Source organism: Saimiri boliviensis, chromosome 4, assembly GCF_048565385.1.
Source record: "Saimiri boliviensis isolate mSaiBol1 chromosome 4, mSaiBol1.pri, whole genome shotgun sequence".
In the NCBI taxonomy this organism is placed as follows: Eukaryota; Metazoa; Chordata; class Mammalia; order Primates; family Cebidae; genus Saimiri; species Saimiri boliviensis.
Genome location: NC_133452.1, coordinates 25,208,816 through 25,233,536, shown reverse-complemented (window position 1 = coordinate 25,233,536; position 24,721 = coordinate 25,208,816). Strand labels below are relative to the sequence as shown.

The window sequence follows — 24,721 nt, the reverse complement described above, 5'->3', positions numbered from 1 at the left end:
GAAGTTGTGACCATGGGCTCAAGGGTGACTGTGGGAAGAGTTCACACTCAAAGTTGACTGGTCCACCAACACACCTCTCTGAGATCCAGCTAATAGGTAGTTTTATTGCCACCCTGACCTTAATTAATTATTTTTCTCCCTGAAAGTACTTCCTAAAGGAAGTATCTCATGACTTTAGGGACTGTTAACATACTGTCATACTTAAGCCATTTGCATTGAATACTATGTTTCTTTTGTTTAATAGTCACAGAGGATAGTGTAATGGCCAATTTTATCTCAGTAACATTTTAAGTGACTGTTGCCTTTTATTAATTTATTCAGACTTGTTACTAGATGATTAATGATAATGGTGGTTCTCTAAGGGATTTTTTAATGTGTGTGTCTGTTGTGTGTCTGAGTGCCATTCTCTCAGTACCATCTCTTGGTGAATCCTTGGGCAAAGATGCTTCCCATTGTAACGGCGCAGAGAGAAACCACTCGATGCTGAATTTCTTTATGGTATTATTTTTAAAATTATAGTTTGAAGCTCTATGGTATTGTTCAGTTTGAAATATCTAATTTTAAAACAAACGTGTCCTCAATAAGAAATAGTAAACACATTTCAAATCTACTCGTTTATTTCCTACTTAGCAAATATTTATGAAGTATGTACCAGGTGCTGGTCTAAGTGTAGAGATGGAGAAGACACCGAGCTTATGGCCAAGTGGGAGGATACAGAGTTAAACAAGGAGGTTGTCAGTGACAACTGCATAATTAAGCAAAAGTAGATGAAATTATAAGAGTAATAGTAGCACTAATCTCGGTACTCGTGAAGTCTCTCCTAGAGAAATTACATTGAAACTGAGACTTAACAGATGAGTTTAAGTCGAAGGAAGGAAATGAGATTGTGTGCACGTGTGTGTGGCCTTTGAGTGGACCTGTGTCAGGGGAAGAGATTGAGAGCTTTCTGGGTAACAGGACTGCTTTGACTTGGGTCAGAAGTTGAGGAGTTGTGTGTCCCAGGCTTGTAGTGTTAAACATTTGAAATGCAATAATTCTTTTCTGGGTTTTCTAACCTGTTCAGTTTTCATTATATGATCTGATTTTTTTGTTCCGTTTTCATTACACTGTCTGAGTTTGCTCCACTTACTAATTTGACTGTTTTCTACTCTCTGTTGTCTTACTTTTGTTTGTTTGTTTGTTTGAGACATGGAATTGCTGTGTTGTGCAGGCTGGTCTTGAACTCCTGGGCTTGAGCTATCCCCCCACCTCAAGTCTTACCTGTATTTGTCAGCACAGATAATAGGAAAAGGACATTATTAGCATTGATTTCTTAATTCAGAAATGCTGCCTTAGACCTGATGATACCACCTCTACTGTTGGTCAAAAATGTGATTCAGTAGAGACTTTAATAGATTAAAATCTGTGAGATTAGTTGTTGGAAGAAAATTTATAGAATAATAATTAAAATCAGTAAATTAATTGAATAATTAATGTCATTAACTCACTATCCCAGAAACCTCACAAACTGTTTCAAAACATATTTACATATGACATGATCTTTGAAGATGATGTTATTTGCTTATTCCACTATTATCCAATTAATATATATGTATTTTTAAATCATGAGTTCTCATTTTCAAAACCTAAAGCTCTGGCAGTAATCCTGCTGAGCTCCTGCTAATCAATTCTGAAATCCAGTCTGACTTTTGAAAGGAATGGTGGATTTATTTTCCCCTAATGATTAACTTTGTTTAGTTAGCCTGAGCTTTGGGACATGATAGCAAAGTTGTTCTAACCTCACTTCTTCTTCACCTTCAGGAAAGGGGTCAGAGCTCCTTCAGAAAAAACATCGCTGTTGCCACATAAGGTTAAGTAAATATGCCCTGCAAAAATGGACCAAAATTATTGTAACAAGAACAGAATGGATGAATCTAGTCTAGTACCCAGTTGTTGAAGACTTCCTGGAAGTACCATTCTAAATCTCTGTTTCCTGTCAGAGATTTCAGCCAGTTCTGTTTATTATAACGTGAAGAAATATTTTTCTTCCTATTTAAGCAAAATGTTTTATTTACATGATGTTTTATTGATTTGTTTTGTAATGTCTATGACATAACTTGTTTATAATGTTTTATAATGAAGCTTCTACTGGTAGCTTTATAATCAAGTAGTATCTTGATTATAAAATATTATAAACAAGTTCTGTGATATATATTATAAAGTGCTTACAGTTATATCTGTGTGGGTTATATCACTAGAGAAATGCCCAGTTAAGGACAAAACTTATATTAAAATACTAATTATTAAATAAGTAACAAGTAAATAAGTAAATATTTTCTCATATTTATGAAGTTTATCTTGATCTGAATAGTGGGTGTAGTTTACAGAAAGACTAACCATTTATCAGTGAACCTCTGTGAGCTTTTGTAGCCATCTTCTGGAGGGGTGTTCTGAGAGTGCATCGTCTGCTTTTGATGGTGTTTCATTTAGAGAAAAGTGTGCAGTCCTGTTTTTCTAACTCCTGCCTTTTATTAATCTTCTATGTTATATTGACATTATTTAAAAATACTTTTTAAGTGAATCCTTAAGACATTGCTTCTGCTCTGTTTTCAAATGTTAGTTCAGCTGCTTGAATATCTTGCCGTGGCCCCTCTGTCCACATGACCGGCTTATGTTAAATGCTTGGAAGAGCATTGCTTTGTGTTTCAAGATGGATTAGATTCCCATAACTAATTGTCAGTAATTATTTTGTGCAGTTTAAAGTTGAGAAGGGCTTGCAGGTGACAGAGGTAAGCATAAGCTGTGCAGTAAGAGTCAGCCCTCTTTCATGGAACTTTAATTTATTGACACATTTGACACCATATCAGAGTTGTGATCTGACAGCCTCCCATGCTGACATCCTGAATCCTTATCTTTTTTTTTTTTTTTTTTTTTTTTTTAAGACAGAGTCTCACTCTGTCACCAGGCTGGAGTGCAGTGGTGCATTCTCAGCTCACTGCAACTTCTGCCTTCCAGGTTCAAGCGATTCTCCTGCCTCAGCCTTCCAAATAGATGTAACTACAGGTGCTCATCACCACGCCTGACTAATTTTTGTATTTTTAATAGAGACAGGGTTTCACCATGTTGGCCAGTATGGTCTTGATCTCTTGATCTCATGATCTGCCTGCCTCGGCCTCCCAAAGTGCTAGGATTACAGGCATGAGCCACTGCGCGCAGCCGACATCCTGATTTTCAAAGCAGTGCATCACTGCATTGTGATCCACGAAGTAACTGCACTTATTTCTAAATTTCCAGTGTAAGCTTAGCCAGCACTTTGCAGTGCAGGCTTCTAAATGATTTTAAGTTCTCCTTATTAAACTCTTTAAGTGAAGAAATTGAACAAAATGAATACTACATTTCCTTCTAATTTTTCAATTGTTTGGTTTTCTCCTAGCACTAAGTGGTCAATTTGCCAGTCAGTCAAGATAAACTGATAAATCCACTCATAGATTGATAGGCGTATCTATGTGGCATCTATGAAGTCTGTTTACTTTAAGCTCTTTTTATGTAACAGAGAATGTGAGAATATGGAAGAAATATTAAGATGATTTTCTGTTCTGAGGATCTCCAGGCGTATTTGGCAAATAAATAGGCCACCAAATGTCAAATAAAACAAATTAACATATGTGAATTTCCTTTTCTTCGGTCACTTATGGCTGTTGAATTTCTTCTCAACTTTTGGTGATAATCACTGTGGGAGGGTTTTCCACGTACTGAAAATTATATTCCAACATGAACATAGGATCACTGGTAGCCCAGGTAAAGAAAGCCTTGTGGAACTGCTTATCATCCTTGGTCAGGGCAGCTGTGCAGTCCTGTTTCATTCCATTTGTCGTGGTGGCTGGGTTGGAAAACCCTTCGCCTGATCTGATGTGAGAAGGCAAATTTGCTTTATGTTCTTGGCACCCAAATGTCCTCATGTTGCATATGCTCTTGTGAAACTTAGAAAATTGTGCATCTTAATGCACTTCTACACACTTCTATTTTTTTTTTGTGTGTGTGTGTGTGAGAAGAAATCCTCCTCTGTTGTCCAGACTGGAGTGCAGTGGTACAATCTCGGTTCACTGCAGCCTTTGCCTCCAGGGTTCAAGTGATTCTCTTGGCTCAGCCTCCTGAGTAGCTGAGATTACAGACATGCACCACCACACCCAGCTAATTTTTCTGTAGTTTTAGTAGAGATGGGGATTTTATCCTGTTGGCCTGGCTGGTCTGGAACTCCTAAACTCAGGTGATCCACCTGCCTCAGTCTCCCAAAGTGCTGTGGTGATCCGCTTCCCTTGGCCTCCCGAGGTGCTGGGATTCCAGGCATGAGCCACTGCACCTGGCCTTTTACATTTTGCTTCTCTTCAATATGAAAGGAACCAAATAGGTCAGACTACATCAGGATGTTGTGGTTTGAAGTTGTCTTTTGATTTTAGGTGTGGTTCATCAATAATGATGTATAGGAACTTACACAGGAAATTTGAAGCCAAGTTCTCCTTGGCAATAGAGAGCAAAGAGGTGCCTTGCTTATTGTGTCATTGGGTTTCTTGAGAAAGGTGGCTACCATACAGCTATATAGCATAAGCATAAGACCATTGCAAAACACTATCTGCAAACCTTTAAATGTATCTCTTGAGATGTCTTAAAATGTATTTCAGGACACAAAAGTAGAACAGTTGCATCAGGAGTTGACATCCCAGAACTTTTCAGCAGAACTTCCCTTTTCCTTTTTTCACGGAGAATTCCTATTTGGCATGTCTCAAACTATTATTATAATGAGACTGCAATTTTCTATACATAATGTGGCACAGCCTGAGAACCTTGAATTATCATCTGGCTCTGTTTCCCAGCTGCCCTATTCACTTCTGTTCTGTACTGCTCTGGGATAGAACTGCTAGTGAAATGCAAAAGATTCAACAATCTCAGAGTTTTGTTCCATGGTTAGGCCTCATTCTGCAAACCACAGTTTGCATTGGCCCTGATTTGGTTTTGTATTTGGGTCAGATAACCTCAGAGATCAATAAGTTTGCAAATTTGTACCATAGATCTTGCAGGAGCTGTCTATTAAACATTGTGTTCATCTCACCCAGTCTCCAAATCTGACCTTATCAGTGTCATGTTAGACATCACAAGTCCCTCCAGAAATACTGCTAGGTCAGTGCTGCCCATTTAGCCCGTTTATCTCATGTAAGTGACATCTTCTTAACATGCTGATCAGAGTAGTGAGGTGCAAAAGGCCCTTCCATGGGTGTTTCTGGTTAGTGGAGATCTATGGGTGATTGAAAAACAATCACTTAGAAGCTGGTCCCTAAGCCTGGATTCTTGATAGAATGCATAGGTGTGCTTACTAGGAGTGAGTTTTAAATGAAGAAAAGCATTCTGAGTATTTTAAGTACTTCTTTGTAAATTTTCACCATGCTTATTAATTTATAACAAGAGAAACTTACAAAGAGTGAGGCTGTCTTAGTTTTGGCTGCTATAAAAACATGCCATAGACTGAGTAGCTTATAAACCACAGAAATATATTTCTCTCATATCTGGGGACTGGCAAGTTCAAGATCAAAGCACTGGTAGATTTGATGTTTAATGAGTGCCTGCTTTCTTGTTCATAGGTGTTACCTTCTAGGTGTGTCCTCACATGATGGAAAGGGCAAGACAGCTCTCTGGGGCTTCTTTTACAGGGGCAGTAATCTCATTAATGAGAGCTCCACCCGTGACCTTATCACCTTCCAAAGACCCCACTCCTAATACCATCATTGTCAGGGTAGGGGTTCAAAAAAGAATTTTGGGAGGACACAAATATTCAGACTATAGCAGAGTCTGATAAAGAAAAGCTTGAGAGTAGAAGGGCAGTAGAACTATGCGGTTTAGGAGTTTGCTCTCTTTTGCTAATTCAGATTCATTGCCTGAAATGGAAGTTTTTTTTTATATCTGTAGTGAGTTGCTTTACTGTTCATTACCAATGAAAGATGCGGAGACTCACACCACACCTTCATAGCCAACTCTGGTGCCTGTTTTTCTGTTTGTAAATTCACACTTGTGGGACATTAGTAGCTGTCACATTAAAGTTAGCTACAATCAGGTCACTTCCATTAAATTCAGGAGGAAAAGATAATTGCCTAACTAATATAGATAGTTATGTTGACAATTTTATAAGGGAAGAGTATTAAAAAAATTGGTTAGACACTGTATTTTAAGTTTTAAATTTGTTAGATTTATCTGATTATAAAAAGAAACTGTGTGTAGAAACTTTTGAAAACTCAGAGAAGTATAGAGAAGAAAACTAAAATTATCTGTAATCCTCTTCTATAGAGATTATACTATTTCTGTTTATTTTTGTAGTCCTAATGTGTATGTGTGCAATTATACACAAATGCAAATACCAATTTAAGTACTTACTTTTAAAAATTAAATTATCATAATATGTACTTTTATATCCTCTGTTTTTAAAAATATTGTATCATCACTGTAGTTTCTACTCTTTTACTCTAAAAACAATCAGGCCAGGCGCGGTGGCTCACACCTGTAATCCAAGCACTTTGGGAGGCCGAGGCGGGTGGATTGCCTGAGCTTAGGATTTCAAGACTAGCCTGGGCAACATGATTAAAACCCGTCTCTACTAAAATACAAAAAATTAGCCAGGCGTGGTGGCGTGTGCCTGTGGTCCCAGCTACTAGGGAGGCTGAAGCAGGAGAATGCTTGAACCTGTGAAGAAGAGGTTGTATGAGCTGAATTCACACCACTGCACTCCAGCCTGAGACAGAGCAAGTCTCCATCTCTGAAACAACAGCAACAAAACACACACACGCACACACACACAGACACCCAGACACCCAGACACACACACACAAAACAAAAATCAATTAGTGTGTTAAAACATGTTTATATAGAAATCTAAAGTTACATAATTTCAACATTTTTATGGCTTTTTAAAAATTGCAGTTGTTTGGGGGGAAGGGGTGATGTTTGGTTATATGGATACGTTCTTTAGTGGTGATTTCTGAGATTTTGGTGCACCTGTCACCCAAGCAGCGTACACTGAACCTAATGTTCGGTCTTTTATCCCTCACTCTGCCTCCCACGTGATGCTTGTTTTTTGTGAATTCATCATAGATGGCTTTTATTACCTTGAGGAATGTCCCATCTATGCCAGTTTTGCTGAGAGTTTTAGTCATAAGAGGATGCTGGATTTTGTCAAATGCTTTTGTGGTTATTGAGAAAATCATATGGGTTTTGTTTTTAATTCTATTATGTGGTATGTCACATTTATTGACTTGCCTATGTTAAACCATTCCTGCATCCCTGGTATGAAACCCATCTGATCATGGTGAATTATCTTTTTCATGTATGCTGTTGGATTCAGTTAGCTAGTATTTTGTTGACGATTTTTGCATATGCGTTCATCAGCGATATTGGTTTGTAGTTTTCTTTTTCGTTACATCCCTTTCTGGTTTTGGTATTAGGGTGATACTGGCTTCATGGAATGATTTAGGGAGGATTTCTTCTTTCTCTGTCTTGTGGAATAGTGTCAGTAGGATTGGTACTAGTTCTCCTTTGAATTTCTGATAGAATTGGGCTGTGAATCTGTCTGGTCCTGGACATTTTTTTTTTTTTTTTGGTAGTTTTTAAAATTGCCATTTCAGTCGTGCTGCTTCTTACTGGGTTGTATATTTCCAGGAATTTATCCATGTCTTCTATGTTTTCTAGTTTATGTGCTTTGAGGTGTTTATATTGTTCATAGTAGCCTTGAATGATCTTTTGTATTTCTGTAGTATTGGTTGTAATATCACCCATTTCATTTCTAATTGAGCTTATTTGGGTCCTCTCTTTTCTTTTCTTGGTTAATCATGTTAATGATCTATCAATTTTATTTATCTTTTCAAAGAACCAGCTCTTTGTTTCACTTACTTTTTGTGTCTTTGTTTGTTTGTTTGTTTGTTTACCTTTAATTTAGTTCTGCTCTGATCTTTGTTATTTCTTTTCTTCTGCTTGGTTTGGGTTTGGTTTGTTCTTTTCTCTGTAGCTCCTTGAGGTATGACATTGGGTTGTCTATTTTTGCTCTTTCAGACGTTTTGATGTAGACATTTAATACTATGTACTTTTCCCTTAACAATGCCTTTGTCGTATCCCAGAGGTTTTGATAGGTTGTGTCACTATTATTGTTCAGTTCAAAGAACTTTTAATTTCCATCTTGATTTCTTTATTAACTGAAAGCTTACTCAGGAGCAGGTTATTTAATTTCCATGTATTTGTATACTTTTGAAGGTTCCTTTTGGAATTAATTTGTAATTTTATTCCACTGTGGTCTGAGAGAGTACTTGATATAATTTTGATTTCCTTAAATTTATTGGGAATTGTTTTATGGCCTGTCATATGGTCTATCCTGGATGTGCTGATGAAAAGAATGTATATTTTGTAGTTGTTGGGTAGAATGTTCTGTAAATATCTGTTAAGTCCATTTGTTCTAGGGTGTAGTTTAAATTCATTGTTTCTTTGTTGACTTTCTGTCTTGATGACCCCTCTGGTGTAGTTAGTAGAGTATTGAAGTCCCCTACAATTATTGTGTTACCATCTATCTCAAATTTTAGGTCTAGTAGTAATTGTTTTATAAATTCGGTAGCTCCTGTGTTAGGTGCATGGACTAATTCTTTTAAAATTATACAATATCCTTTCTTGCCTTTTTAATTGTTTTTGCTTTAAATTCTGTTTTGTCTGATATACAAGTAGCTAATCCTGCTTGCTTTTGGTTTCCATTTACATGGAATATCTTTTTCTATTTCTTTATTTCGAGTTTATGTGAGTAAATATGAGTGGTAGGTGAATCTTTTGAAGACAGCAGATACTTGGTTGCTGGATTTTTATTCCTTCTGCTATTCTGTGTCTTTTAAGTGGAGCATTTAGACTACTTACATTCAATGTTAGTTTTGAGATGTGAGGCACTGTTCTATTCATTATGCTGGTTGTTGCCTGAATACCTTTGTTTTTCCTTAAATTGTGTTGTTGTTTTATAGGTTCTGTGATATTTATGATTTAAGGAGATTCTATTTTGGTGTATTTCAAGGCTTTGTTTCAAGATTCAGAACTCCTTTTATGATTTCTTGTAGTGCTGGCTTGGTAGTGGCAAACTCCCTCAGCATTTAGTCTTCTGAAAAATACTTTATCTCTCCTTAATTTATGAAGCTTAGTTTCACTGGATGCAAAATTCTTGGGTGATAGTTATTTTGTTTAGGGAGGCTAAAAATAGGACCCCTTCTGGCTTGCAGGCTTTCTGTTGAGAAATCTGCTGTAGATTTTCCCTTATAGGTTACCTACTGCTTTTGCCTCACAGCTTTTAAGATTATTTTCTTCATTTTGATTTTAGATAATTTGATGACTGACTGCATGCCTACCTGTTGATCTTTTGGGGATGAATTTCCCAGATGTTCTTTGACCTGCTTGTATTTGGATGTCTAGATTTTTAGTGAAACCATGGAAGTTTTCCTCAATATTTTTTCAAATAAATTTTCCAAACTTTTGGATTTCTGTTATTCCTCAGAAACATGAATTATTCTTAGATTTGATTGTTTAAGATAATCCCAAATTTTTTGGAGGGTGTTTTTTTTAATTATTTTTTTTTCTTTGTCTTTGTCAGATTGGGTTAGTTAGAAAGCCTTGTCTTCAAACTCTGAAGTTTTTTTTCTATTTTCTCGATTCTCTTGAAACTTTCCAGTGTATTTTGCATTTCTCTAAGCGTATCTTTCATTTCCAGAAGTTGGAATTGTCTTTTCTTTATGATATCTATTTCTCTGAAGACTTTTTCATTTATACCCTATGTATTTTTTTAATTTTTTTTTTCTTTTTTTTCTTTTTTTTTTTTTTTTGAGATGAGGCCTACCTCTGTCACCCAGGCTGGTGTGTAGTGATGTGACCTTGGCTCACCGCAACCTCTGCCTCCCAGGCTCAAGCAGTCTTCCCATCTCAGTCTCCCAAGTAGCTGGGACCACAGGTGCATTCTACCATTTCCAGCTAATATTTTGAATTTTGGGTAGAGATGGGGTTTTGCCATGTTGCCCAGGCAGGTCTCAAATTCCTGAGTTCAAATTATCCTCCTTCCTTGGCCTCCCAAAGTGCTGGGATTACAGGCATGAGCCACCCCATGCTTGGCCATTATTTAAAATTTTTAAAGTAGGTTTTTATCTTTCTCTGGTGCCTCCTTGAGAACCTTATTAATCAACCTTCTGAATTATTTATCTGGCAATTCAGATATTTCTTGTTGATTTGGATTGGATCCATTGTTGGAGAGGTAATGTGATATTTTGGGGATGTTATGGAACATTATTTTGTCATATTACTAGAACTGCCTTCCTCGTTCCTTCTCATTTGAGTAGACTGCTTCAGTGGAAAGATCTGGAACTCACAGACTGCTGTTCAAATTCTTTTGCCCTATAAGATGATCATTTGATGTAGTGGTCATCCCATTCCCCTAGGGATGGGGCTTCCTGAGAGCCAGACTGCAGTGGTTGTTGTGCCCTTCTGGGTCTAGCCACCCAGCGGGGCTACCAGGCTCTAATCTGGTGCTAGGGAGTGTCTGCAAAGAGTCCTGTGATGAGATCTGTCTTCAGGTCTCCCAGCTATGGATAGCAGCACCTGCTCAAGTGGAGGCTGCAAGGGAGTGAAGTGGACTCAGTGGGAGTCCTTGCTTGTAGTTCCGTTTAGTGCTCTGGTTTTCTCAAATACCAGTTATGCTAGCAATGAAGTTGTCATGTGAACAGACTCAGGACTTGTGGTTAGCCAAGGTGTGGTAAGCAGTGAAATTAGCTGTTGTTTTCTCCTTCTATGGAGCAGGGTTCTTCTGTTAAGAGTTGCTGTCATGGCTTGAGTTGGTTGGCATCTAGCCAGGAGGCGATGCTTTCAAGAGAGCACCGGCTGTAGTAGGAGAAGGAAGCTATAATTGTACCTCATGTTGGTCAGGATGAGTATTCAGGTTTCTCAGGTGATAGGCGGTGCTGTAGAACTCCCAAGAGCTTATGCTGTCTTGCGGCATTTGCAGTGGCAAGTTGCTTCTTTCAAAGGGTCTGTTTGGTTTTTCTGGTATGGTCCTGAGGTGGTTCTTGGAGCAAAAGTTCACAATGTGAGTCTCCAGATGCTGTTCTATCCATCTAAACAGGAGCTGCACATTAATCCTATCTCCTATGTGCCATTTTCCTCAAAATAATTTCAAGTCAATAGCTTTTGATATAGATTGCTAAATGTTTCCCCCAAATCTGAACTAATGTTTTAAAAATTTATAATTCTAATTTTACTTAAACTCCACCAAAATTTATTTTATGAAGATAAACTATTTTTCTAATTTAATAGGAAAAACCATTGTTGCTAGTTTTTATTTCTTGAAGATGATGAACCTGTATTTGAAAATACTCTTTTAACATTTTAGAAATAAATTTTATACGACTGAAAGGACAGACTATTAGTAAATGTTTCAAAATGTGAAAAACACTTTAGTTATAGTTATACAATATCTTTGTGACCTCTGTAAGATGTAATATTTTAAGGGAAGCTTTAGCCATGTGAAAAGGTGAGAGTAAGAGTCTGTTGGATATTACACAAAGTTCAATGATTTGGCAACAACAGTTGTATAAAATTTCAAAAATTGCTAATTAAATGATATACCAACATCTAAGTAGCTGGTACCTGAAATTTAGATAATAGTGCATTTAAACAAAATATTGGAGAGTCAATATATTGAACATTAAAAAAAAATTTACTTTAAGTTCTGGGATACACATGCTGAACATGCCGGTTTGTTACATAGGTATACATGTGCCATGGTGGTTTGCTGCACCTATCAAGTTGTCATCTAGGTTTTAAGCCCTGCATGCATTACGTATTTTTCCTAATGCTCTCCCTCCCCCTTCCCCTTAGTCCCCTCAGGCTCCAGTATGTGATGTTTTCCCCGTGTCCATATGTTCCCATTGTTCACCTCCCACTTATGAGTGAGAACGTGTAGTGTTTGTTTTTCTGTTCCTGTGTTAGTTTGCTGAGGATGATGGTTTCCATCTTCATCCATGTGCCCACAAAGGACATTAACTCATTTTTTATGGCTGCATAGTATTCCATGGTGTATATTGCCACATTTTCTTTATCCAGTCTGTCATTGATGGGCATTTGGGTTGGTTTAAGTCTTTGCTATTGTAAATAGTGTTGCAATAAACACCTGTGTCCATGTATCTTTAAAGTAGAATGATTTACAGTCCTTTGGGTATATACCCAGTGACAGGATTTCTGGGTCAAATGGTATTTTTGGTTCTATATCCTTGAGGAGTTGCCATACTGTCTACCACAATGGTTAGACTAATTTACACTCCCACCAACAGTGTAAAAGCATTCCAATTTCTCCACATCCTTGCCAACATCTGTTGTTTCCTGACTTTTTAATGATCACCATTCTATCTGGTATGAGATGGTATCTCATTGTGGTTTTGATTTGCATTTCTCTAACGACCAGTGATGATGAGCTTTTTTCCATATGTTTGTTGGCCACATAAATGTCTTCTTTTGAGAAATATCTGTTTGTATCCTTTGCCCACTTTTTTATGTGGTTGTTTGATTTTTTTCTTGTAAATTTGTTGAAGTTCCTTGTAAATTCTGCATATTAGCCCTTTGTCAGATGGATAGATTGAAAAAATTTTCTCCCATTCTTTAGATTGCCTGTTCACTCTGATGATAGTTTCTTTTCCTGTCCAGAGTAAATGACAGATTAAATGCTATTCACATCAAGCTACCATTGACTTTCTTCATAGAACTAGAAAAACTACTTTAAATTTCATAGGAACCAAAAAAGAATTTGTATAGCCAAGACAATCCTAAGCAAAAAGAACAAAGCTAGAGGTATTAAAGATTTAAAGACTATTATTTTCAGAATAATAGGAATTTTGGAAGCACTTGAATTTCTTATAACTTAAGGTGAAATGGAACTATTTTCCTTAAGAGCAACTCATCTCTGAATATAAAGATATAAAGCTCTATGCAGAAATTTCAATATCTATAACGAATTCCTAACATTTGCATTATCTGTTTGCTTTTTTCTCTTTAGGACATCCAGGCAGAAATCGACGCCCACAATGACATATTTAAAAGCATTGACGGAAACAGGCAGAAGATGGTAAAAGCTTTGGGAAATTCTGAAGAGGCTACTATGCTTCAACATCGACTGGATGATATGAACCAAAGATGGAATGACTTAAAAGCAAAATCGGCTAGCATCAGGTCAGAATAGTCAATATCAAAATAAAAATAGTGGGGTGGAGGGGGTAGATACTTGTGATTTTTTTATATCAGAAAGAGAAAGTTTATCATAAATAGTTTAAGATTTAAATGCCAAGCCTGCTTCCTTGAGTTATACATATCAAGCTCTGTTTATGTCTAATACTCTACCAGCTGTGCTAGACTATTCAGAAATGTTCATTAATTTTAAACCTAACAATACTAGTAATAATACTGTTAGCAACATCTGCTAATTACTGAGTGTTTACCTTGACTAAGTATTTGTTAGGATCTTTACAAATGTTACTTTTTAAATAATCAATAAATCCTAGTAAGGTGGGCAGCAAAGTTATTTCTTCTATGAAGAAACAGAGGTTTAGTGAATATAAGGAACTTGCCAAGTTTTGTGGTTAAGAAGTGCCAAGCCAGAATTTGAATCTAGATCTTTTTGACTCTTGGCAGTGAACATGTTTTGCTTAATCATGCTGTTTGTATGCTTCATTTGAAGATATATTTATAGAAAATAAATATCTCTTATGGACACTACAATGGAAAATTGATGATTCATGTCTGCATTTGGAGAGAGTAAAATTAAATAAGGATGAACCTTAGGACCAGAATTCTGACTAGGAAATGACCTTGAAAATTACCCAGAGTGACAGAATGATTGGTGTTATTGGGGTCAAGATACTTTAAGATCATATTTAATAGATAGTGGACAGGTCCTAATTATACATAAATTTAATGAATACTGACTGAAAAATATGTTATTGGGCAAAAATCTAAAAGCAGAACATTGGTAGAAAGTTCTAGATAAGTTTTTGTTTTGTTTTGTTTTGCTGTGTATTATGTGTACAACCTTTAATCCAAATGGTCTTAAATTTGACTCTGACTTTACTATTTACTCTCTGATCTTGAACAAATTACTCAACCTCTTTGAGCCTTAGATTTTTTTATTTACAAAATCAGAATAGAAATATTTAACACTCATGATTGCTATGAAGATTGAATGGAATGATTTGATGATTTGATAGTTCCCTAATCTATGTAAATCCTAAGAAAGCATCTAGTTAAATATTTTTATACATAAAGGAATTCAGTGGATCTGCCTCAACTGGTTTCCAGATTTAATGCAGAACAGAATCTTCAGTGATTACTTATCATGAATGAATTTAAAAACTTTTTTTTCCTAAGATGTCCTGAAATGTTTTTATTCTTCTGGAGCTTAGAAAATGTAATTGGCAGTTCCTCTTACACGTGAGGAAGGGAGCAATGTAGCATGGAGATGGATGTCCTGTGTAAAGTTTCCACTGGAATATATAATAGGTTAGCATTGGCCAACTACTCTTTCTTAATAAGAGAAGAAAACTAGGGAGTACTATGTAGTGAGGGATTATACTTGCTTAAGACTTGAATTTTCAATTGCCTAGATCCCATCAGCTTGCAGCTGTCTATTCCTCATAAATATGAACAAAAATATTTAAAATGTTAATAGTGAAAAGCACTCACTGAGTATCCAGCAAAGTCAGCATCTATGTCAGCAATCTAAGAGTTCCAGAGCTGGTCCTAGTGAAGATGGTATACGTGGTACGGGAATTTCCAGAGCCTAGAGAGTGACTTCTTTAGGAAGAAGCATTTAATGAAGACCTATAAACAGATCATTCTAAGTAAAAAGTTACAGACAGAAATTTTTTGCCTTTTCTTGGGAGAGTTACTGCCTAAACCTATCATGACACATTTTTTTTTAACCTGAAAAGAAAGAACTTATAAACTGTAGTTGGAATATTATGTAATAAGTAAGTTAATGTTATTTTTAAAAGAAGGGAGAATATGCTTGTGCCTGTGGACTTTTGCATTAAGGTAGATCAGACATTCTAGTAAAATGTGATAATAAATTAATGTGACAATGAATTAAAATAACTTTTAGTTTGATAATTCACCTCAAGAGATTCAAGCATGTAATAAAAACTTATTTCTATACTCAAGGCATTGCTATTAATAAGGTATAGTCCTTAACCCTAGAGGTTCACAAATCTGTTCAGGTTAAGGTAGAGCCCAAAGCAGAGAGTGGTTACTCTTACTTCAGATCATCAAAAAAGGCTTCATAAAAGAAGCCATTCCTTTGCTGAGCCTCGAAACATATGTAGTTATTCTCCAGATGGACTAGGTGATGACTGGGGAAGGATAACTATGCTGGGGGCTTCAGATAACACTAGGTTTATATGAAAATCAATACATTAAGTCTGGTTGAGAATACAATTTGCTGCTGGTATCGTGGAGAAAAGATGATAGCTAACAAAAAAGGTAGAAAGGCAAGAGATAAATCATGCACACCTGTGTGTAACCAAGCTCCATTGCACTATGGATGGAATTTTGAGCCTTTTGAGTAACATGATTAGGTTTGCACTTTGGAAGAATCCTCACACAATGATGGAGGATGCCTTGAATGAGCTCATTCTGAAGAGGGGAGACCTGGTAACAGACACTTTCAGCATCTAGGAAAGCGAAGAGAGATTGAGTAGATAATTAGTTCACATTGATAAAGCCCTGGTGAAACATTCAGGAGAAGATAACTGAAGCCATTAGATGGACATTTGCTCTTCAAAAGAGAGCAGTAGGTGAAATAGAAAGATGGGATGGGGGTATCCAGATACAGGTAGCAGGTAACCATTGTGAGTTAGTTTTTAGAGAGGGTGAGAACATTAGATGAGGGCAAAGCAAAGAATCCCAAGAAACTCTAATACATAATAAATGGGTGAAAGAGAGGGAAGCAGCAAGGAAACTGACAAGTCTCTATCCTGAAGAGGGATGAGATCCAGGAGGGAATGTTGTCAAGAGCCAAGGAAAGAGGGATTTCCAAAAGAAGGACGTAAGTTATGGTGTCAGCTGCTTGAGGAAGTGGAGTAACATGAGGCCTGTAGAGTCTGGGAGCAATTAGAAGGGCTTTAGTGGCCTTTTGCCAGGGGATTTTATTTTTCGGTTGAGGGAGAAATCTAATTGTAGAGGACTAAAGAGACAGATGGGGAGGTGAGGACGTGGAAATAGAACTGAGTCTACTCAGTCTAGTTATCTCAAGGAACTCATCTGTGAAGGGAAGAGGAGGGGAGAATGCATTTTCTGTGTTATTATAGTTGACAGTATTGCAGGTTTATAATAGCTGGCAGTTGTATCAGTGTCTAATTGACCTGTCTGTGCTTTTACATAGATTAAGGTGGCTTAATTTTTTTTTTAATTTAATTTTTAATTTCTGTGGGCATATAGTAGGTATATATATTCATGGGGTACATGGGCTATTTTGGTATAAGCATGCAATGCATAATAATCACATCATGGAAAATGTGGTGTCCATCCCCTCAAGCATTTATCCTTTGTGTTACAAACAATCCAACTGTACTTTTTTAGCTATTTTAAAATGTACCATTAAGTTGTTATTGACTATAATCACCTTGTTTTGCTATCAAATACTGGATCTTATTCATTCTTTCTATTTTTTTTTTTTTGTACTTATTGTCCATCACCATTTTCTCCCCATCACCCCCTGCCCCACCAACTACCCTTCCCAGTCGCTGGTAACCATCCTTCTACTCTCTATCTCCATGAGTTCAATTGTTTTGATGTTTCCAAAATAACTGAGAACATTCAATGTTTTTCTTTCTACATCTGGCTTATTTCACTTAACATAATGATCCTCACTTCCATCCACATTGTTGCAAATGACAGAATGGTGGAACAGTACTCCATTGTGTATAAATACCTTTTCTTTATCCATTTATCTGTGGGTGAACAGTTAGGTTGCTTCCAAATCTTGGCTATTATGAACAGTGCTGCCATAAACATGGGAGTGCAGATATCTCTGTGATGTGCTGATTTCTTTTCTTTTGGGTACAAACCCAGCAGTGGGATTGCTGGATCATATGGTAGCCCTATTTTTGTTTTTTTGAGGAAGCTCCCAACTGTTCTCCATAGTGTTTGCATTAACTTACATTCTCACCAACAATTCATAAGGGTTCCTTTTTCTCCACGTGCTAGACAGCATTTGTCATTGCCTGACTTTTGGATAAAAGCCATTTTTACTAGATTGGATATGTTTAACTAAAGACGTAAATGAACTTTTTCATTTTTATATTTTAAAAAATGAGTGAAATGTAAAATTAAAATAGCATATTTGTTATTTCTTGGATATGTATAAAAAGATAAAATGGTTTGTTATTTAATTTAGCCTCTACATTTACCTAAAATAGTGGCACATGGTATATGCTCAATAATTGTTAGCTATTATTATTCTCATTGATTACCTCTTTGGCACTCATTTAAAAGACATAGGAATTCTCTCTACCCTATGTTTTTCTCTCACTAATCTCTAATGTTGGGGATTTCTGAGAAGGTCTCCCAAGCAGCTTTCCCCTTTGCTGGCTGGGTTCTGAACAAGGGTGCAACAAATTGTGCTCAAGGGGTATTCATCATGTGGCCAATAGAGAACTCAAATGCTGTGTGAATTACTGACAGAGTCCAGGTTAAAGGTGGTAACTTAGAGTGAAGTTGAATGGGGCTGTCCACAGAACTGCAGAAGGAGGCAGACTCACGAGCAGTCACTGGTCAGGGTTCTCAAGGGAGAAACCATACATGTAAGAGTAGAAAAGAACTCAGTATCTACCTGGCCTGTTGTCAAGAGAACCAAATGGGCTGAGCTAAGCATGCCCAATTATTCTCCCTGAATTTACAGATCAGTTTCGTCACTTCACCTCTGCAGAGACTCGGTGAGTTTCAGGAGTGGAGAAGAGACCAATGTGTGCTTAGTGAGAAAATCCCTCCTCAAGGAGTAGGAGGAGTGTTGTCTTAACAAATCCGTAGAGGCAGTCCACCTCCCAGGCTCCTGACTCCTTCATTCCCTATTGAAAGTGATCATTGTGGAGGACACTTTTCAGTGCTGCTTCTCTGTTCTTTCCTCTCATTCCTTTTATTTTCATTCATTCATTCATTTATTCTTTCTTTCTTTCTTTCTTTTTTGAGACAGAGTCTTACTCTGTCATCAGGATGGAGTGCAGTGGCACGATCTCAGCTCACTGCACCCTTCGCCTCCTGGGTTTAAACGATTCTCCGGCCTCAGCCACCTGAGCAGCTGGGACAACAGGCACACACCGCTGTGCACAGCTAATTTTTTTTGTATTTTTAGTGGAGACAGGGTTTCACCATATTGGCCAAGATGGTCTAGATCTCTTGACCTCGTGATCCACCTGCCTTGGCTTCCCAAAGTGCTGGGATTACATGCATGAGCCACTGTGCCTGGCCACTCTCATTTCTTTAATACACAATCTGCCCCTTATACTGCCTTCTATTGTGAACAAGTTCTCCTGTGTCTTAAATATTTCTCTAACCTCTTCCATTATTTTTCTCTCTAAATGAATGTTGAGTTTCCTTCCCCTTAATTGCCTACTTTACTTGCAACTCTTTGTAATAGAGGTTAATTTCCTCATTTTCCTCACCTAGCAGCCAGTTTGAATATTTTGAATCTTTACCAACTGCTGTGGACACCAAACAGTCCAAATGCCAGCCAGAAACATCTAACGTGGTGCCAGAAAACACTGGCTGAAAAAGGGAGGATAAGAGAGAAAATTGTCAGCCTCATTGTGACGTCTTCAGCATTGCTTCCCTGTCTCTGAACAGTATCTTCTTAGAAGTGAATGCATCCATTATTCTACCCTTTCATACTCTTACTCCTGCTTCTTCGTGATCTGTATGTGGGACATGCTTCTACATTCCTCATCCATTCAAGTGTTCCATTTACCTTTTCTTCTTTTTTTTTTTTCTTTTTTGAGATGGAGTCTCCCTCTGTCACCCAGGCTGGACTGCAGTGGTATGATTTTGGCTCACTGCAACCTCCGCCTCCTGGGTTCAGGTGATTCTCCTGCCTCAGCCTCCCGAGTAGCTGGGACTACAAGTGCCTGCCACTATGCCCAGCTAATTTGTTAATTTTTAGTAGAGATGGGGTTTCATCATGTTGGCCAGGTTGGTTTCAAATTCCTGACCTCAGGTGATCCACCCGCCTCGGCCTCCCAAAGTGCTGGGATTACAGACGTGAGCCACTGCGCCCAGCCCCATTTACCTTTTATTCTCCATCCTTTTCTCAGCTATTATTGTTGGTGCCAATACCCATATTCATAACTTTTTATATTTTGGTTTTCAGGTTTCTTTTTACTTTATCTGTAAATGCATTTATCCCTGTTCTAAGTCCCATAGATCAGGTCACACTGGGAGCCAGTTAACATTTCCTGTCATCTTGGCATCCCTGAAATAATATCCAGGAGATCAAGGGCGGACTGTTATCCAGAGTACATATTTTATTTTATTACATTCAGCCTGACCATGTGCATCCAAATGCAATTGGTTTTGCCCTATTAGTTAGTGAAGAGCCCTCTGTTGTATCAAATCAAATCAGAATTGTTTACAACCTCATCAATAGAACAGCTTTCCTTCACATTAAAGTTATGAGTCCTATGCGGGGGTGGGGGGGAGGCGGGGTGCCTTCCTTTATTAGCTTATTATATTCTGGACCTATCTATCTACTATTATCTAACTTGATTGTTTTATCCAGTTCATTTTTATTTTTTACTTATCTTTTAAAAGTTTTACAATTTCATTAGCTTTAAGGGTACAAGTGGTTTTAGTTACCAGTTCATCCAGTTACCAGTTCATCCAGTTATGGATGAATTATATAGTGGCGAAGTCTGAGATTTTAGTGCACCCATGACTTGAGTAGTGTACATTGTGCCCATTTTGTAGTTTTTAATCTCTCACCCCCTAGTAACCTCCCCCAATTCTGAGTCTCATATGTCCATTATATCACTCTACATGCCTTCGGATACCTATAGTTTGTCTCCCGCTTATAAGTGAGATCATATGGTGTTCGGTTTTCCATTTCTGAGTTAATTAGAATAATGGTCTCCAGCTCCATTCAAGTTGCTGCAAAAGACATTATTTATTTCTCTGGCTGAGCCAGCCAGCCTGCCTTCCTTCCTTCCTTCCTTCCTTCCTTCCTTCCTTCCTTCCTTCCTCCTTCTGTGAGATAACCCAGAAGCCATCCTTGTTTGGGCTATTTTCTTTTTTTTTTCTTGTTTTATTAGACTTTAAGTTCTGGAGAACGTGCAGGTTTATTACATAGATATACATGTGCCATGGTGTTTTGCTGCATCCATCACCTGCTGTCTACATTAGGTATTTCTCCTAATGGTTTGCTAGTGTTTTGTTGAAGAGTTTTGATCTAGGTTTACTGGGGATATTGGTCTGTACTTTTTTTTGTTATGTTGTTTCCTGGTGTTGGTATCAGGGTGATAATGGCTTCATAGAATGAGTTAGGGAAGATTTTCTCTTTCTCACCTAACACATAAGGATTCTTATAGACTCAAGGTAAAGAGGTGGAAAAATATATTCTGTGCAATTGAAAACCAAAAGTGAGGGGAGGAGTAGCTATTCTTAGATAAAACAGACTTTAAAGCAAAAACAGTAAAAAAGACAAACAAGGTCATTCTATAATAAGGAAAGAATCAAACAAGAATATATTATAATTCTAACTATATATGCATGTGACAAATTCCTTTGGCATTTGCTTGTCTGAAAAATACTTCATTTCTCCTTCATTTATGAAACTTAGTTTTGCTGAATATAAAATTCTTGGCTGATGGTTTTTTTCTGTTTAAGGAAGCTACAGGTAGGATCCCAATTCCTGTTTCCTTGTAAGGTTTCCACTGCGTCTGACTTAGCATTCTGCTAAGTCTGCTGTTAGTTCAGTAAGTTTTTCTTTATAGGTTACTTGATGCTTTTGTCTCAGTGCTCCTAGAACTGTTTCCTGCACATTGACATTAGGTAGCCTGGTGGCTAGATGCTTTGGTGATGTCCTTTTTGTAGTGAATCTCCCAGAACTTCTTTCTGCTTCTTGTATTTAAGTGGCTAAATCTCTAGCAAGGCTAGGGAAGTTATTTCCTCAAATAAGTTTTCTAAACTGTTTGTTGTATCTTCTCCCTCAGGAACACCAGTGATTCTTACATTTGGCCCTTTTACGTAATCCAATATGTCTTGAAAACTTTGTTCATTTATTTTCATTCCTTTTTCTTTGATTTTGTTTGGGTTAATTTGAAAGTCTTGCCTTTCAACAGACCTTTGACAAGGCTCTGAAATTCTTTCTTCTACTTAGTCTATTCGTTTGTTAAAACTTTCCACTGTATTTTGTAATTCCTTAAATACATACTCCATTTTCAGAAGTTGATTTTTTAAGCGATCTCATTCGAAAAAATTTTCATTCATATCCTGAATTGTTTTTAAAATGTATTTATGGTATTATTCACCTTTCTCTTTCATCTTCTTGAGTAACTTAATAGTCATCCTTTTGTATTCTTTATCTGGTATTTCCAAAGATTTCATCTTGGTTTACATCTATTGCTGGAGAGCTAGTGTGATCATTTGGTGTGCTATAGAAACCTGTTTTGTCATATTGCCAGAATTATTTTTCTGGCTTCTTCTCATTGCATAAGACTATTTGTTCTAATTATTTTTGAATTTATTTTTGATTCAACTATGTGTTTTTTTTTAATTTCTTTTTCCTCCCTTGAGGATGTGACTTTCATGATGATAGTTTATTGTAACCTAATTCAGCTCTGCATGCTCTCAGGGGTGAAGACTATATAGAGAGTCTTTGTATGATGGCTTTCTCAGACACTGGTTGTAGTAGTAATGTGCGTGTTGTGTGAGCAGGCTCACTGCCTCCTGTGGCATTGGAATGGCAGTGGTCTCTGGAAGGTTATCTGCTTCCCCAGTGGTGTGCCTTTATTTATTTTACCCAGTCTTTTATTTACTAAGTTGAACAGTTCAGGCTTCAGGCAAGTACCAACCGTGTCTAAAGCAGGTGGGCAATGTAATACCCACGAATGCACAGAGGCCCAGCCTTGACAGAGGCAGCTGGGGGATCTCTCAGGGAAGTGCACTGAGGTCTTTTTAGGGGAAAGGGAGGAAGCTACCTCAGCCATCTGTCAGGCCAGTAGGAAAGCCCCACCACCCAATCACTCTCCTGACCCAGGTTCTTGGCCATTCAGATTACACGGGTACCTCTTTTCATCTGTTGGAATGCCGATGTTCCATATAGAGAGGGACAGTGACTCGACCCCTCATGTAAGCCCGAACCTGGAGGGCACTCCTCTTGTGGGGATGCAGTCACCCTGAACTGTTCTAGAAAGGCTGTCTATAGGTGTACCCATGCCAAGCTCCTGTGGGAGAAGCTCCAGGAGTGTTTGCAATGGTGCGTGAAGGGAAGAAGTCCCCTTCTCCAAGACCCTTCATGAGCACCAGGGCTGCCTGACAGTTGGGGCAGAGCTGCAGGCTTTCTCCACGGAATCTGCCATTACACTCATGCCTCTGCTGAAAGAAACTTCCCCCAGGTAGAAATGTCTGGGGCTCAAGGCCGGCCATCTTCACTATTTTATTTATTTATTTATTTTGAGATGGAGTTTTGCTCTTGTTGCCCAGGCTGGAGTGCAGTGGCTCCATCTCGTCTCACTGCAACCTCTGCCTCCCTGGTTCAATCAATTCTCCTACCTCAGCCTCCCTAGTAGCTGGGATCACACGCGCCTGCCACCATACCCAGTGAATTTTCTATTTTTTCAGTAGAATCCATGGGGTTTCACTATGTTGGTCAGGCTGGTCTCAAACTCCTGATCTCAGGTGATCCACCAGTCTCAGCCTCCCAAAGTGCTGAGATTACAGGCGCCCACCACCACATCCAGCGAATTTTTTTGTATTTTTGGTAGAGACAGGGTTTTACTATGTTGGTCAGGCTGGTCTCAAACTCCTGACCTTGGGCAATCTACCCACCTCGACCTCCCAAAGTGCTGGGATTGCAGGTGTAGGCCACTGCACCCAGCCCTTCATTCTTTTGTCAGTCTTTTGTCCCACAGGCTGCTCCCTTAATGTGGAGCACTCCCTCTTTTCCCTAGGAACAGGAATCCCTGAGGGCCAGACTACTGTGAATGCTGCTGCTTCACTGGGTCTGGCCACCCATGTGGACTGCCACAGCCCTGGCTGATGCGGGGGAATGTCCACAAGGGATCCAGTGATGTGACCTGTCCTGAAGTCTCACAGCAGTGGGTGCCAGCACCAGCTTTGATGGAGCTGGCAGAGGAGGGATGTAGACTGTGAAACTCCTTGGTTATAAATAGCCTTAGTGTGCTGGCTTTCTCACATGCCGTGTTTAATAGTAATGAACAGGTCACATGGGCAGACTCAGGGCCTCTTGATTAGCCAGGGTGATGCGGGTAATGGTAACAGCTGAGGTCACACAAGTTTCGCCTTCCTGATGTAGTGTTATTTGGCTTGCAGATGCTATCATGGACTGTGTCAGTTGGTCTCCAGCTAGCAGGTGGCACTTGGAAAAGAGCTGTGGTGGTAGTGGTGGGATTTATGCTTGTCTTATATTACCCAGGGGAGGTACCCTGGTATACTAGGCAATGGGAGAGGCCATAGTAGAGCCCCCAAAAGTTTCTAGGTTTTTTTTGTTAAGCTACCAAGAGGAGTGAAGGAGCAAAGCCAGGAGGGAAGTGGGTCAGGTAAGTCCGTGTTCTGGCTCTCCATGGGTGGATGCAATCAGCAGCCCTAGTGGGGATTGGAGGGCGGTTCGCTGGCTGCTGGGATTGGAGGACACTTGGTACAGCTGCCTCTGCTTCACAGAAGAATGCAAATGAGGGGTGGCGGTTAGCAGGCGGCAGTAAGCCCCACCCAGCTCCCCTGCGCTTGCCAAGGCAGGTCCCACATCTGCAGCATTGCACCAGCAGCAATAGCTAGCTAAGCTCCAGTCTGCACTCGAACTCAAAACTGCCCCAGGCCATAAGCCTTCCCAATGGAGATGGAAACCGCGGGGCTTTCAGGCCATGCCCCTCCTTGTCTGCCCATGAAGCAGGGGCACTCAGCTCCTGTGCCTGTGGCTACAGCCCACTTCCCAGGTGCCCCTCGATTCTGGCCAATGGGGTTCATCCCCACTCAAGTTTAAATCATGAATCTCAGTTGGAAATTCTCCCAACCTGCAACCCCCGCCTGAGTGAGTTGGCTGACCTCCGAGAGGTCTCCTGTGAGATAGGATGGGAATGGTTTCCCTCCATCCCTCTGGAGACTGGGAGTGCACACACATAGCACATCCCAATATGGTTCCTTCTCATCTACTCCCCATTGCTCACTACATCCGCTCCAGAACCGGGTAGGCTTAAGGCCTTTCTCCCGGCCTGGATTGCCAGGTTTCCCAGTGTATATCCCATAGGCAGTTTCTCCCCTTCTCACACTCTGGGGACCTGGGTCATGATGTGCCTTGCAGCCTGCTGCTTCTTTGAAAGGGTGTGGTGTCTGTCAGTTTTCCTGTTAAGTTCCTGGGTTGCTTCTTGGAAATAAGTTCACAGTATGGATCTCTACATACTATTTTGTCTTTCCAAGTGAAAGAGGCATGCTA

General features: G+C 38.8%; 1 protein-coding gene across 15 annotated transcripts in view; it reads left to right on the top strand.

The window, feature by feature from the left end:
* UTRN (utrophin) overlaps window positions 1-24,721 on the top strand; it is a 589,012-nt gene that overhangs the window by 394,744 nt on the left and 169,547 nt on the right. For all 15 annotated transcript variants that reach the window (XM_074397323.1, XM_074397322.1, XM_074397326.1 and 12 more), the window contains one exon: window positions 13,073-13,245. In XM_074397323.1, the coding sequence (XP_074253424.1) occupies window positions 13,073-13,245 (173 nt within the window). The remainder of the gene's footprint in view (window positions 1-13,072; window positions 13,246-24,721) is intronic.